The 16,974-nt window shown below is 46.0% G+C and overlaps 1 protein-coding gene across 1 annotated transcript in view; it reads left to right on the forward strand.

The window, feature by feature from the left end:
* The window catches only part of LOC132573491 (heparan-alpha-glucosaminide N-acetyltransferase-like), a 311,892-nt gene that overhangs the window by 265,290 nt on the left and 29,628 nt on the right, over nucleotides 1–16,974 (forward strand). Inside the window, exon 12 of the mRNA XM_060240983.1 lies at nucleotides 2,134–2,211. Coding sequence (XP_060096966.1) covers nucleotides 2,134–2,211 — 78 coding nt within the window. The remainder of the gene's footprint in view (nucleotides 1–2,133; nucleotides 2,212–16,974) is intronic.

Here is a 16,974-nt window from a genome sequence, read left to right on the forward strand (position 1 = left end):
TGAGATCACGTGATGTGATGGTATCGCTTTACTCTGCTCTGGTAAGACCTCATCTGGAGTACTGTGTTCACTTTTGGGCACCACATTTTTAAAAGGATATAGAGAAGCTGGAACGGGTCCAGATGAGGACAATGAAGATGGTGAGGGGTCTGGAGACCAAGTCCTATGAAGAAAGGTTGAAGGAGCTGGGAATGTTTAGCCTGGAGAGGAGGTGATATGGTCACCATCTTAACAAGTACTTGAAGGGCTGTCATATAGAGGATGGTGCATTGTTTTCTGTGGCCCCAGAAGGTAGGACCAGAGCCAATGAGTTGAAATTAAATCAAAAGAGTTTTTGGCTCAATATTAGGAAGAGCTTCCTGACTGTTAGAGCGGTTCCTCAGTGGAACAGGCTTCCTCAGGAGGTGGTGGGCTCTCCTTCCTTGGAGGTTGTCAAACAGAGGCTGGATGGCCATCTGACAGCCATGCTGATTCTGTAAACTTTGGCAGATCATGAGAAGGAGGGCAGGAAGAATTGCACCAAATGCTTAGTTCTTATGGCCTTTTCTTACACACCCAGGAAATGCTGACTGCCACTTTGGTGTCAGGCAGCAATTTGTCTCTAGGCCAGTTTTGCCAGGGATCCTGGAGGTTTTTTTGTTTGCCATCTTCTGGGCATGCAGCAGGTGTCAGGTATCACTGGGTGTGGGAAAGATGTAGTTGTGAATTCCCCGTATTGTACAGGGGGTTGGAATAGATGTCCCTGGAGGTCCCTTCCAACTCTAGAAGGGACCTCTGAGAACCAGTTTGGTGTAAGTGTGTGGTTAAGTGCATGGATGCTTATCTGGGAGAACCGGGTTTGATTCCCCACTCCTCCACTTGCACCTGCTGGAATGGCCTTGGGTCAGCCATAGCTCTCTTATCTGGGAGAACCGGGTTTGATTCCCCACTCCTCCACTTGCACCTGCTGGAATGGCCTTGGGTCAGCCATAGCTCTGGCAGAGGTTGTCCTTGAAAGGGCAGCTGCTGTGAGAGCCCTCTCAGCCCCACCCACCTCACAGGGTGTCTGTTGTGGGGGAGGAAGGGAAAGGAGATTGTAGGCTGCTCTGAGACTCTGATTCAGAGAGAAATCTGCAGTTCTTCTTCTATTCTGTAATCTTGGAGACCCTGGTTGCAGTATGCACATTTCAGGTGTAGACATGGGTACAGCAGTGATGACTCTGGTTTGGCCCTCAGCCTTTTAAGAGCTTGGATTGTTGTTGTCACCCAAGAACACTCTCTTAATGATGTCCTCTGAGATTCAGTTAAGGGTGTGTCCAGGGATATGTATGAACCAGAAGAATGCAGAAAGCCTGAAGAACACCTGAGCGATGGGGAGAAGCCTCCTTCTCATCGCTCAGCTGTTTCAGGATGTCTTGTCCAGTCCCTTTAAACTTTAAAGGGTCTCCAGATATTAGTCCAGCACTCTTAACCACCCCACCCCATTGGCTCCCTTTAAACTTTAAAGGGACTGTAGAAGACAGCCTGAAAAATAGCTGTACAGCGAGGAGACACTCCCCACTGCTCAGCTGCTGTCACCTTTAAACTTTAAAGGGACTGCACAGGACCACCTGGAACAGCTGAGTAGCAGAGAGCGCTTCCTAGCTGCTCAGTTGTTTTCGCAGGTTTTGCGGGAAACAGAAAGCAGGGGTATAAAGGGGACTCAGAGTCCCTTTAAGCCCATGCTTACTGCTCCATCCATGAACCATGATGAACTGCTTTAAACATCACAAGCTTCCGTTTGCCAACTATGAACAGAGCAAAATTCATAATGAATTTGCTTTGCAGTTTGGTTCGTGCCCCTCCCTAGGCTTGTCAAAAGGTGTGGTAGGTGGTTCCTGTGATTGAGAATCTCCTTATTCCATATCTACCACACTGGGGCTTGACAATTTTGAGCTGATTTTGGTTCAGGTGGACATCAGTCTCCTTGGAGGAATTACTAATGGGTTTTTAGCGATCAGTTACTTTATTAGTCTTTGGATATTTTAGTAATTTGATTTGCATCCGGGAAGACCTTGCATTGATTGCTTCCAACTAATTCTGTGCTTTTTTTTTCTTCTTCTGTGTTTCAACTCCTGATTGATCGTGTTTTCATTTTCCCTTTCTGATTTTCAGGCGGGGAAGATTATCCTAATGTACCGCCAGCGGCCACGGAGCATTTTAAAGAGATTTCTCATCTGGGCGATTTTGCTGGTGAGTTGTTGAAGCCCCGTGCTTTAAAGATAATAGAATTAGCAGCGCTACCAGGCGCTCATTATTTTTAATTATAGCAGTTGAGCGCAAAGTGCGGATAATCTCACCAAGAAAGGTAATGGTCCATGGCCCACAGCCATTGCAGCGAAGTTCTGCTGTCCATTACGTATTTTCAATTATGTCTTTCTGGTTCTGTGTCTCCTAGCATACTCTCGCTTTTCGCAACAGTCTAAGGGAAGCTGTCTCCTTTTAACTGGAGAGCCAGTTTGGTGTAGTGGTTAAGTGTGCGGACTCTCATCTGGGAGAACCAGGTGTGATTCCCCACTCCTCCACTTGCACCTGCTGGCATGGCCTTGGGTCAGCCATAGCTCTGGCAGAGGTTGTCCTTGAAAGGGCAGCTGCTGGGAGAGTCCTCTCAGCCCCACCCACCTCACAGGGTGTCTGTTGTGGGGGAGGAAGGTAAAGGAGATTGTGAGCCGCTCTGAGACTCTTGAGTGGAGGGCGGAATATAAATCCAATGTCTTCTTCTTCAGTGTTCTCTCTAAGCTAACTTAGCATGAGCTAGCTCACAGATTTTTAGCGTCCAGCCCACACATTTTTGCCTTAGCTCAGGAAGGATGACCCCCAGAGCACAATAATTTATGCAGCAGCTCACAACTTTGCTGCCCGTAGCTCACAGCTCACAAAGTAGAATTTTTGCTCACAAGCTTGGAGGGAACATTGGTCTCCACTGCCTTAAGTACATGAAGCTGCCTTGCACTTAATGCACCCTTGGTCCATCAAAGTCAGTCTTGTCTGCTCAGACTGGCAGAGTCTTTCCAGTGTCTCAAAGGATCTTTTACATCACCTATTGCCTGATCCTTGTAACTGGAGATGTTGAGGACTGAACCCACGACCTTCTGTTTGCAAGGCAGAGGCTTTCCCACTAAGCTGCAGCCCTGCATCAAGTATCAAAACCAGATTTAATTTGCTACAATTAGAGATGCCAGGCCTGGCCTTGCAACCAGTGAAGGATGGAGAGGGAGCTGTCAAGAGATGGCATGATGTCATTTCCTTTGAAAACCTGGAAGTGACATCAGTCCTCTCTAGGAACTGCCATTAACTATGACCGATTGCCCACTAGCCTTCTGCCGCTCTCACTCTCCTCTTCTCCGTGGGGCTTCGGTCGGATTTCACGCTATCTGCCCCGGGGCTACAACTCACGCCGCCTCTTTTGCATCAAACAAGATCCTCTAAAAACCGGTTTCTGTTCTGTGTTTCCCCTGGAGGTGTTGTCATGTGATTGGCCTGAAGGCCATCATCACTCATAGCAGGGGTGGAAAACAAGAGGCAGGGAATCCCCTTCAGCCACTGCAAGACTGGCAACCCTAGTGTGTAGGTCAGTCTCATTCTCCCTTGGGGAAGAGAGGAGGCCTTTGTCTCCAATTGCAGCAGCCAAGGGGAAGAGCTATACGAAGCAGCCCCATTTGTCCCGTCTTTAGCGGGAGTGGCAGTGAAGTCTTTAAGAAGAGATGCTCATTGTGGCCCCCAGCACACCCTTTCACAGCCTCCCTCTTCATCCTTAGCTGGATTTGAATCCAGTAGCCCCTTAGACCCCTACAAGTTTTGGAGGGTGTGAGCTTTCGAGAGTCAAACCTAGGGCTGCCAATCCCCAGGTGGGGGAAACAAGGTACAAACCTCCACGAAAAACCAGCCTCAAATATAGATATATACAAATGATGCAAGTGTTTTATAAATAACCGGAAAATAGAGGCAAGTCATATAAAGTGAAATTAATCATGAAAGAAACAAAGATCACATTCACACTCAAGTCTCTTAATGAGCGAATCAACGCCGAAAAGATAAGAGAAGCCGTTCAAGGCATGGCAAAGGTAGGTTCTTCTGGGAAGTCCAACGCTTCAAGACGTCTTCATGGATTTTTAGATGAAAGAATCCAGTGCAGCAAGGCACAGGTGACGCGACAGGGTCGTACTTGATCCCCTGTTTCACTAAGAAGCTTCTATGAGCTTTGGAAAACCATCATACATTTTGCAACAGAGGAGAGCTTCAGAATTCTTAGCAACCCTCCTCCTGCTTCAGGGTCATCAGAAAGCCGGCGGGGGGATGGGGAGGGAAATGTCTGCTAGAGACTCCATTATTCCCTATGGAGATGAATTCCCATAGGGTATAATGGAGAATTGACTCACGAGTATCTGGGGCTCGGGGGGGAGGGCTTTCTTTTAGGTAGAGGCACCAAATTTTTAGCATAGCATCCAGTTCCTCTCCCCAAAATACCCTCCAAGTTTCAAAAGGATTGGACCAGAGGACCCAATTCTATGATCCTCAAAAGAAGGTGCCCCTATCCTTCATAATTTCCAAAGGAGGGAAGGCATTTTAAAAGTGTGCCGTCCCTTTAAATGTGATGACCGGATCTCCCTTTGGAGTTCAGTTATACTTGTCAAAACCTTGCTCCTGGCTTCACCCCAATGTCTCCTGGCTCCACCCCCAAAGTTTCCTGGCTTCACCTGCAAAGTCCCCAGATATTTCTTGAATTGGACCTGGCAAGCCTAGTTAAACCTCCCTTCTTCCTTGTATCTGACTAAGGGAGCTTTGACTCTTGAAAGGTCACGCTCCCCAAATCTTACCAGTCTTTAAGGTGCTGCTGGATTCGAATCCCGCGGTTCTGCTTGCAGACCAGCACAGCTACCCTCCGAAACTATCCCTATTCATTCTATCTTTTCAGTAGTCATTTCCCCTTTCAGCATGAAATCTCTCGCTTTCCCTTTGGTTGCGTTCCAAATCCGTTTTACCGTTGCCTCCGCATCTTGCCCCATTCCTCCAATATTGCATTGTTATTACGAGCCTGTTGTTGTCCTGCTAGCTGGCTTCAGTGTGATCAGGAGAAATTACTGTGTATCAGACGCTGGGCACTTTCATACGTGCTAAATAATGTGGTTTCCGTTCACTTCAGCGACCGTTTGCCATTTCACACAGTAAAATCCAGTTGCAAAGTGCACTGAAAGTGGATTGAGAGTGCTTCTTTTAATGTTGTTGGCCAAAGACAGGAACAAGCTGACCACTGTTGTAAGTCAGAATGATCGACTAGACCAGGGGTGACCAAACTGTGTCTTGGGAGCCACATGTGGCTCTTTCACGCATATTGTGTGGCTCTTGAAGCCCCCACAGCCCCATTGGCTCACTTGGGGAAGGCATTTCTCCATTTAAGTAACTTCTCCAAGCCAAGCTAGCTGGTGTCTTGGAGAATGCATTTAAAGTTAAAGTTGCTTTCTTTCTACATCTCCTTCCTTCCTTCCTTGTGGCTCTCAAACATCCTTGTGGCTTCCTTGGGAAGAATCAATGATTCTTGATTCTTGTCTTGTGACTCTCAAACATCTGATGTTTATTCTGTGTGGCTCTTATGTTAAGCAAGTTTGGCCATCGCTGGACTAGACAGACCACTGGTCTGATCCAGCAAGGCTCTTCTATTGTTCTTATGAAGTCTTTGGCCTCTGTCCATCAAAGTCAGTATTGCCTACTCAGACTGGCAGCAGCTCCCCAGGGTCTCAAGCTGAGGTTTTTCATGCCTCTTTGCCTGGACCCTTTTCAGTTGGGTGACACCAGGGATTGAACCTGGGACCTTCTGCTTACCAAGCAGATGCTCTACCACTGAGCCACTGTCCCTCCCCATGCAGAGGGACAGGTCGGCCACTGTGTAAGTTAGAATGATGGACTAGATGGACCACTGATCCAGCAGGGCTTTTCTCAAAGCATGAAATCTCTCACTTTCCCTTCCAATGCTTTTTCTGCAGGAAAAGCCCAGCAGGAACTCATTTGTATGTTAAGCCACACTCCCTGACACCAAGCCATCCGGAACTGCGTTCTTGTGTGTTCTTGCTCAGAAAAAGCCCTGGCTTTTAAAAATGTCCTTATGTATTCAGTGGGCAGTCTGAGCCACTGACCCAGCAAGGGCAGAGCCCAGACAGTGCCCGGCCGGTTCCTTCCCCTTCTATTTTCTTTTCCTCTGGCTCCGAGCCCACCATGCATTTTGTTTCCCAAATTGTATCAGTTCTCACCATATTTCATTTAAAGCACTTAGCTAGATGGTGGCATCCGTGTCCCCTTTCCTTCCATTCACCTTCGAAGTTCTGCACGGCATTTCCACCGTCTGCTCCAGCTCCGAAGAAAGGATTTTTGCCAAGACGAGGACAAGTTCGTCCGCATCCCCCTCGGGACCTGTAATCATGCCAAATGTTTAACATCGTTGACCATGAAAATGGAGAGACGTTCCTGTGACAGCAGCTACTTGTCGCAAGGAAATGATCGGTTTGGGGTGCCAATTTCTTTTCTTCTTTTAAAGGAAGGGTGTTTGAGGCCTGTGCCAAAAAATGTATAGATTTTTAGCTAGTCTGAACAGACACTGTGATTTAATCCATTACTTTATCCTGGGCAGTACATGTCATTCTAACCCCACCCCCTCATTTCATCATCACAGTGATTCTGAGAAGCAGCAAAACAGAATGACTGGCCCAAGGTCATCCTGGGGTATGGTTGCCAATTCCAGGTTAGGAAATTCCTGGAAGTTCAGAGATGGGGCCTTGGGGAAGGCAAGGAATGGGGATAGGGTTGCCAAGTCCCTCCGGCGGAAGTGACGTCATTGCACTGGGGGCATCATGCCAGGGATGCTCTAGGACAGGGGTGGCCAAAGGTAGCTCTCCAGATGTTTTTTGCCGACAACTCCCATCAGCCTCAGCCAGCATGGAGAGCTACCGTTGGCCACCCCTGCTCTAGGACTCTCAATAAAACTCTATGGCACCACAGAGTTTTACAGCAAGTCCTACAGCGGTGCACCAGGGACGCTCTAGGATTCACAATAAAACTCTATGGTACCATAGAGTTTTACCACAAGTCCTAGAGCATCCCTGGCATGATAACGTCACTTCTGGGTGATGTCATCACACCAGGGACGGCACGCAGTGACAGGGCTCTTTGGGGGTGGGGATCCCTCCAGCAGCCTGCTCCCTGTTGGTGGGTTGGGGCCCTCCAGACTGGGGGAATCCCCCACCCCCAGCAGAAGCTTGGCAGCCCTATATGGGGAGGAGAGCAACTTCAGCAGGATCCAATGCCACAGTGTCCACTCTCCAAAGCAGCCATTTTCTCCAGGGGAAATGATCTTTGTCATCTGGAGACTGGCAACCCTAGGAACAGATCTTCCAATGGGAGGGTTTGCAAGAACTTCAACAAGTACAGGCTTGGTTAGAAAACAGAGAACCATTTTGTGTTTGAGGGTGATTCCTCCATGGCCTACTTCGCAGCACGTAGCATTGTTGCCATGCTGGTAACGAAGCCTGTTTTCCCAGCTGTATGAACAAGAACCTTCCTGGGGGGTGAGAACTTTTCCCTTTCTGGTGGCTCAGCAAACGGCCATCCCATTTGAGCAAACTGCGGGGGCTGCATGAGCCTTCTGAGATGCCATTTTGTACAAGGCATGTCCCTTGACCACTTCCTGTGAGGCTCTGATGGCTTGCCTTCATCCATCTTGGTGGGTGAACTTTTCATCTGTTGCAGAAAGTCCATATCAGATATCACCATCTGCCAGACTTTCGGGATTTTGTCCAGACTTCTCCGCACTGATGGCTTCAAGGCATGGCCTTGAGTACCTCTGAGATCTCAAAGCCACCCACACTCAACACAGAGCAAAGCTTTGATATGTGCTTTTTTCTGCATCAGACCTTGGAGATCTTGGACACGATGCTGGTTCAAGTCCGTCAAGGTTGATTCCCCCTATCTCCAAGATCCCTCCGATCTTGACATTCTGGCTGCGCGGTAGGAAGTCACTTACTCCAATGAGGACTTGAATGATTGATGCATCAAATTAAGAAAATCAATGAGATGTTCATTTACAAAAAAAGGGAAAAAATTAATCAGTTAACATAGTTCTAAATGCAGTCTTGTTTACCTTACCCTGAAAGGCAAAGGCCTGATTAGTTGTGACAGCCAGTGAGCTAACCTGACAGGTGAAATGCACTTGATCGGACATGCTATAAAAGCTGAACTGGGAGCAGAGGGGTTCCCCATCTTGTAGAGCACTTCCGTTTTTCTTTTTGGCTTTCCATTCGTATTCGCCATTTATTCAAAACATGTCTATGGAAGTGCTGTCGAGATGGAGCCGACCTGCGGTGGCCCCAAACAAGGGACTCTCTAGGTGATAAACAATTTTATTAGTAACATATGGTAGCAAAACTATATCTACAACTTACAGAAACTTGAAGAAAAAGAAAAAAAATTTCTACCCCATATCTTACTTTTCCCCCACTCCTCCCCCCCGTTACTTGACCCCCGCCAGTGTTATTTACTTAAAGGAAACAAATATTAAAGGTACCAACTGTTAAAAACCCAAAAGTTATATTCTTATTTTAAAAACTTAATCATTATCAAAAATTGTCCAATGTCCTTTTATTTTCCACTCTTTTTCTACGTATCTTCTGAACTTCTTCCACTCCAACTTAAAGAGTTCCAAATCATAGTCTCTTAATTTTCTTGTTAGTTTATCCATTTCACTCCATGACATAACTTTTATAATCCAGTCCCATTTCTCTGGTATTTTTTCTTGCTTCCACAGCTGCGCATACAATGTCCTAGCAGCTGAGAGCAAGTACCATATTAAAGTTCTATCTTCTTTTGGAAATTTTTCCATTTGTAATCCCAGCAGAAAAGTCTCTGCCACTTTATTGAATTCATATCCCAAAATCTTAGAAATCTAAACAAGGGACTTTCAAGGAAGTGAAAAGCAGGGATGGCTGGCAATTGCCTTCATCTGCAGAGGCTTCCTCCCTTCCAAATACTGACCCTGCTTGTTGTTGTTGTTCAGTCACACAGCCGAGTCCGACTCTTTCTGACCCCACGGACCAAGTCACACCAGCTCCCCTGTCTTCCACCCCTGTCTTCCACCAGAGCCCGTTCAAATTCATGTTACTTACATCAGTAACGCTGTCCAGCCGTCTCCTCTTTTGCCGTCCCCTTCTTCTTTTGCCTTCTGTCTTTCCCAGCATCAGGGTCTTCTCCAGTGAGGGCTCCCTTCTCATTGGGTGGCCAAAGGATTTGAGCTTCAGCTTCAGCATCTGACCTTCCAGGGAACAGTCTGGGTTGATTTCCTTTCGGACTGACTGATTGGATCTTCTTGCAGTCCAAGGGACTCTCAAGAGTCTTCTCCAGCACCATAACTCAAAAGCATCTATTCTTCTGCGCTCGGCCTTCCTTATGGTCCAGCTCTCACAGCCATACATTACTACTGGGAATACCGTCACTTTGACTATACAGACTTTTGTTGGCAGGGTGATATCTCTACTTTTTATTATACTGCCTAGGTTCGCCATAGCTGTCCACCCAAGGAGCAAATGCTAGCATCTAAGATCTAACAAGATCAGGCCATACTGTTCCACCTGCTTGTATAGAGGGTTGTGGGGTTTTTTTTGGGGGGGGGGGGTTTGGCTGTCAAGTCACAGCTGACTTATGGCAACCAGGGCTTTTTTTTGAGCTGGAACACACAGGAACACAGTTCCGGCTGGCTTGGTGTCAGAGGCCGTGGCCTAATATGCAAACAAGTTTCTCCTGGGCTTTTTCTATTAAAAAAAACCCTGTGCAAAACAACAATGATGCCAGGGGGTGTGGTCCAATATGCAAATGAGTTCCTGCTGGGCTTCTCCTGCCAAAAAAAGGCTCTGATGCCAACCTATGGGATTTTCAAAGCAAGAGATATTTGGAAGCGGTTTGCCATTGCCTGATTCTCTGTGTAACCAATCCTGGATATTCTTGGTGGTCTCCCATCCAAACAATAACTGGGGCCAACTCTGCTTAGCTTCCATGATCTGATGGGATGCTAGCCTGGGCTATCCAGGTCAGGACTATCCAGAAAGAGGCACCTGTATATTTCAGGTGTAGAACTGAATTGTTTGAATAAGTTATTATTACTGTGTTCCTGGGCTAACGGCTGACTTGGCTGCTGAAGCTGAGCAGGTCTGGCTGTATAAGTGAAGAATTGTACATGCACATATATGAACATATGAAGCTGCCTTCTACTGAATTAGATCCCCCTGGGTCCCTCAAAGTCAGTCTTGTCTACTCAGACTGGCAGAGGCTCTCCAGGGTCTCCAGCTGAGGTTTTTCACATCTACTTGCCTGGACCCTTTTTAGTTGGAGATGCCGGGGATTGAACCTGGGACCTTCTGCTTACCAAGCAGATGCTCTACCACTGAGCCACCGTCCCTCCCAATGGAGGACAACCATTTGACCAGTAGTCAAGCCAGTCATATATGGGCATATGAAGCTGCCTTATACTGAATCAGACCCTCGGTCCATCAAAGTCAGTCTTGTCTACTCAGACTGGCAGCGGCTCTCCAGGGTCTCCAGCTGAGGTTTTGCACACCTACTTGCCTGGACCTTTTTTAGTTGGAGATGCCAAGGATTGAACCTGGAATCTTCTGCTTACCAAGCAGATGCTCTACCACTGAGCCACAGTCCATCAATAAAACTATGTTGGCCTGGAGGACCAAGCTGGTTTTCTTCCTAAAAGACAAATAAGAGACAATATTAGAACTGTTGTAAATATTGTAGAATACTATGAAAGACATCCAGAAAAGGAAGTAGCACTATTCTTTGCGGATGCAGAAAAAGCATTTGACAATTTAAATTGGGACTTCATGTTTGCAGTGATGGAAAAAATGGAGCTTGGAGAAAGTTTTATAAGAATGATAAAGGCAATATATTTTGAACAAAGGGCAAGGTTGTGCATCAATGCAGATCTTACAGACGAAATGAAAATTAGTAAAGGTACTAGACAAGGCTGCCCGCTTTCGCCATTGTTGTTCATAATGACTCTTGAAATTTTACTGATGCAGATCCAAGATGAAAAAGATTTAGAAGGACTACAAATAAAAGGGTATACCTATAAATATAGAGCATTTGCGGATGATATAATGTTTATAAATGAAAATCCCTTACAAGCTACACCGTTGTTGTTAACGAGAATACAAGAGTTTGGGGAGTTGGCGGGACTTTACATAAACAAAGAAAAATCGAAAATTTTATGTAAGAATATGCAGAAAAATAGACAACAAGAACTACAAAGACTAACGGGTTGTGAAGTTACCTCTAAGGTAAAATACCTAGGGGTAGAGATAACAATGAAAAATATTGATCTGTTTAGGAACAACTATGAAAAGCTCTGGCGCAAAATAGAAGAAGATATGCTAAAGTGGAACAAGCTCAATTTGTCATTGTTGGGCAGAATAGCTGCAGTAAAAATGAATATCTTACCAAGGATTATGTATTTGTTTCAAACCATCCCCATTGTGAAAGATGCTAACCAATTTGATAAATGGAGAAGAAAAATCTCGGAATTTGTGTGGGCCGGGAGGAAACCTAGAATTAAAATGAAAGTCCTGATAGATGCAAAAGAGAGAGGTGGGTTTCAATTACCAGATTTGAAACTGTATCATGAAGCAATTTGTTTAGTATGGTTGAAAGAATGGATAACGTTATTAAATAAAAAACTTCTAGTGTTAGAAGGCCATGGGAAAAAATTCGGCTGGCATGCCTACTTGTATTATGGGAAAAAGAAGATGGACAGTCTTTTCTCTCACCATTATATAAGGAGCAGCTTACTAAATGTGTGGATAAAGTACAAGAAATATGGCGATGAGAGAAGACCTTTGTGGATAGTGCGGGCTGAAGTGATAAAGTTAACGGCCAAAGCAGTTAAGGAAAAACAACTATCATACAACCAACTACTAAAAATACAAAGTGGGAAAATAGAAATGAAAACTGCAGAAGAATTGAATTATAAATATGATTGGTTTCAAATGCAACAAATAAAAAGCTTGATGGAGAATGATATCAAAGCTGAAGGAATAAGGAAAGAGCAAACAGAAATGGAAAGAGTTCTGCTTGGAGATAATGAGAAATTAATTTCAAAAGTGTACAAATTACTTTTACAATGGACTACAGAAGATGAAGTAGTGAAATCTCAAATGATAAAATGGGCAATTAATGTAAATAAAGAAATAAAGATGGAATCTTGGGAATATCTGTGGAAAAACTCTATGAAACTCGCAACATGTCATAGTATTAAAGAGAACTGTTTTAAGATGATGTATAGATGGTATATGACTCCAAAAAAATTAGCAAAGATGAACAATAAGATGCCAGATAGGTGTTGGAAATGTAAAAAGCATGAAGGTTCTTTCTACCATATGTGGTGGACTTGTGAAAGAGCTAAAATGTTTTGGCAGATGATTCAACAAGAGATATCTAAGATCCTAGGATATGAATTTAACAAAGAAGCAGAGACTTTTCTGCTGGGATTACAAATGGAAAAATTTCCAAAAGAAGATAGAACTTTAATATGGTACTTGCTCTCAGCTGCTAGGACATTGTATGCGCAGTTGTGGAAGCAAGAAAAAATACCAGAAAAATGGGACTGGACTATAAAAGTTATGTCATGGAGTGAAATGGACAAGCTAACAAGAAAACTAAGAGACTGCGATTTAGAACTTTTTAATCGGGAGTGGAAGAAATTCAGAAGATATGTAGAAAAAGAGTGGAAAATAAAAGGACATTGGACAATTTTTGAAGATTAAGACCTTTAAGACAAGAATATAACTTTTGAAGGGGGGATCTTTTTCTTAATCAATTTTTGTTTTTTCTTGATAGTTAAAGGTACCTTTAATATCTGTTTTTTTTTAAAAAAAATAACACTGGCGGGGGTCAATTATTGGGGGGAGGGGTGGGAGAAAAGTAAGATGTGGGGTAGAATGATGTGTTTTTTTTTATCTTAAGCTTTTTATAAGTTGTAGATATAGTTCTACTACCATATGTTACTAATAAAAATTGTTTATACTAAATAAATAAATAAATAAAACTATGTTGGCCTTAATTGGTGCCCCTGGATTCAAACTTTGTTCAATACAGTAATATCATTCCCAGCTCAAACCAGAAATGATATTGTGGGGAAATCCCCCCATTCCCCACCCCCAGCTCTCCAACTGAGTGGCAGCAAGCACAGCTCTCTGGAGGTCTCCCACTTGGCCTCCTTACTTCACACTGATATCACCAGGCTCCTGGGTTTATGGATGCATTCATTTGAAGAGTTCAATAATCATACAAACTTGAACACATAAAGCACACTATGCCAATAAAACAAAACAGGTGTCCCTAACTCTAATTTTTAACCAGTATTCATTTTCAAGGAGCCAAAAAGAAATAATTTTACTTTTGGATCAATGCCTGGTGCAGAGCAAAAAAAGAAATGCGTTGATACAAAAGTAAAAATATTTCTCTGTGGCTCCATGAAAAGATGGTTGTGGAGAGATCAGGCTGATGAAGGGACAAGAACGAAACCGTAATTTGACCCGGGAGTACAGTCCCCTTCCTCTCTCCAGTGGAATATAAATCCAATATCATCATCTTCCTCTTCTTTCTGTCACTCTAGCATCCTTAAAATTTTCAAACTTCCACCAATCAGACCCACAGCTTACAACCTGACCTGTCACAGGCAAGCCAATCAGTAACCAATCCCCTTTCATTTACAGCCTCCCCCCCCCCCCCCGGTTAAAGCTCATTCACTCCACTGAATCCTTCTTATTTGTTGTCACTTTACCATCTGGCCTTTAACTAAAATGCTCACTTTGCCACAAGTACATGTATCTCTTCTCCCAGCTGCGCTGGAGCTGCTAACAGATGGGAAATGTCTAAAAGTCGGCAAAGTTAAGGAGACAAACTGAGGCTCAGAGGTGGATTTCAGAAGACTTCCACTGAGTCTGAAAATTATAGGGGAGTCCCAGTGGTACTGTATGGCTGTGAGAGCTGGACCATAAGGAAGGCTGAGCGCAGAAGAATAGATGCTTTCGAGCTGTGGTGCTGGAGAAGACTCTTGAGAGTCCCTTGGACTGCAAGAAGATCTAATCGGTCAGTCCTAAGGGAAATCAACCCTGACTGTTCCCTGGAAGGTCAGATGCTGAAGCTGAAGCTCAAATACTTTGTCCACCCAATGAGAGAGGAGCACTCACCGGAGAAGACCCTGATGCTGGGAAAGAGAAGGCAAAAGAAGAAGGGGGCGGCAAAAGAGGAGATGGCTGGACATCATTACTGATGTGACTAACATGAATTTGAGCAGACTTCAGAGGATGATGGAAGACAGGACAGCCTGATGTGACTTGGTCCATGAGGTCGCAAAGAGTCAGACTCGGCCGTGCAACTGAACAACATAAAAAGCTTGGACTAGTAGTGACCACACAGTTCTTAAGGAAGATGGAAGAGGTTTGAAAGAGGCTTTTTTTCTTCTTGAGTGCGCATCAGGGCTGGCGTCAGCACCCCTCGAGGCTGGGCAGCTGCCAGGGCTCAGGTCTTCTGGCACAGGCCACTCTCACAGACCCCCCCCCCTCTCACCATCACAGGTGAGGTGTAGAGGTGGCACTCCTGGTGGGCATGTGGTCAGTAGGAAGGGAGCCAGTTTAGTGTAGTGGTTAAGTGTGCGGATTCTTATCTGGGAGAACAGGGTTTGATTCCCCACCCCTCCACTTGCAGCTGCTGAGATGGCCTTAGGTCAGCCATAGCTCCCATAGGAGTTGTCCTTAAAAGGGCAGCTGCTGGGAGAGCTCTTTCAGCCCCGCCTACCTCACAGGGTCTCTGTTGTGGGGGAGGAAGGGAAAGCAGATTGTAAGCTGCTCTGAGACTCTGATTCAGAAAGGGCAAGAGTATAAATCCAATATCTTCTTCAATTTCTTTTTTGAAGAGCCAGTATGGTGTAGTTGTGACGTGCATGGACTCTTATCTGGGAGCTTCTGGGAGAGCCCTCTCAGTCCCACCCACCACAGGGTGTCTGTTGTGGGGGAGGAAGGGAAAGGAGATTGTTGTCATGGGCGATGCCGATGCTGAAGGAGAGCTGCCGGCTGCAGAGTTCGCAGAGCAAGCAGCTCAGCCCTCCGACAGCACAACAGCCGGCCCCGCAGAAGAAACTGACAGTTGGCCGCGCTCGCCCTCATTCCCTGCAGTGGAGCAGCCACAAGCACAGAGCCCCCCCCCCCCGACTCACTCCCACGAATGACTCGTCTGCAAGAGAAACTTCGCCAGGATTGGGCCCTCAGGCACCGAAGAAGATGAAGATATTGGATTTATATCCCGCCCTCCACTCCGAAGAGTCTCAGAGCGGCTTACAATCTCCTTTACCTTCCTCCCCCACAACAAACACCCTGTGAGGTAGATGAGGATATTGGATTTATATCCTGCCCTCCACTCCGAAGAGTCTTAGAGTGGCTCACAATCTCCTTTACCTTCCTCCCCCACAACAGACACCCTGTGAGGTAGATGAAGATATTGGATTTATATCCCGCCCTCCACTCCAAATAGTCTCAGAGCGGCTCACAATCTCCTTTACCTTCCCCCGCCCCCACAACAGACACCCTGTGAGGTAGATGAGGATATTGGATTTATATCCTGCCCTCCACTCCGAAGAGTCTTAGAGTGGCTCACAATCTCCTTTACCTTCCTCCCCCACAACAGACACCCTGTGAGGTAGATGAAGATATTGGATTTATATCCCGCCCTCCACTCCAAATAGTCTCAGAGCGGCTCACAATCTCCTTTACCTTCCCCCGCCCCCACAACAGACACCCTGTGAGGTAGATGAGGATATTGGATTTATATCCTGCCCTCCACTCCGAAGAGTCTCAGAGCGGCTTACAATCTCCTTTACCTTCCTCCCCCACAACAAACACCCTGTGAGGTAGATGAGGATATTGGATTTATATCCTGCCCTCCACTCCGAAGAGTCTTAGAGTGGCTCACAATCTCCTTTACCTTCCTCCCCCACAACAGACACCCTGTGAGGTAGATGAAGATATTGGATTTATATCCCGCCCTCCACTCCAAATAGTCTCAGAGCGGCTCACAATCTCCTTTACCTTCCCCCGCCCCCACAACAGACACCCTGTGAGGTAGATGAGGATATTGGATTTATATCCTGCCCTCCACTCCGAAGAGTCTCAGAGCGGCTCACAATCTCCTTTACCTTCCCCCCCCCCACAACAGACACCCTGTGAGGAGGGTGGGGCTGGAGAGGGCTCTCACAGCAGCTGCCCTTTCAAGTACAACCTCTGCCAGAGCTCTGGCTGACCCAAGGCCATGCTAGCAGGTGCAAGTGGAGGAGTGGGGAATCAAACCCGGTTCTCCCAGATAAGAGTCCGCACACTTAACCACTACACCAAACCGGCTCTCCGAGAAGCGAGGTCAAGGGCGAGGCGTTCCCTGAGTCCCTAGTTCTAACAGGAGCTGGGATGCTCACTAGTTGGAAACAGCTGCAGCAAGCTATTAAGCTCTGGGCAGATTCCTTTGTGAGAGCAACTCGTTATCTAACATTGGGGCTGCCTTCACCCCGGCTTGCTTTGAAACCTGATCCTTGGCTTCTAGACTCCTGGCTTGAACGACCAGGCTTCTGGTTAGTGTTTGGGGACATTATTCTTTCCTGGCTTCTGTTCTGATTGGCCCCAACCTCGGATTGGCTTGAGACCTTGGGTTTGGACTTGCTCTCCCTCTGCTCTTCATCTTACACCCTGCCTGGGACTGTGTCTCATTCCTCGCCGGCACCCCAGAGCATGACAATTGTAGGCCACCCTGAGAGGCGAACAGTGGTCTTTATTAGATAACCCATTGCATCGTCCAGCAAACTGGAAGTCAAGCTAAGCAGCCCTCTGGTGCTATATGCCAGTTCTGTACAGCTAGGCAGTTCAGTGA

Source organism: Heteronotia binoei, chromosome 6, assembly GCF_032191835.1.
Source record: "Heteronotia binoei isolate CCM8104 ecotype False Entrance Well chromosome 6, APGP_CSIRO_Hbin_v1, whole genome shotgun sequence".
Lineage (NCBI taxonomy): Eukaryota > Metazoa > Chordata > Lepidosauria > Squamata > Gekkonidae > Heteronotia > Heteronotia binoei.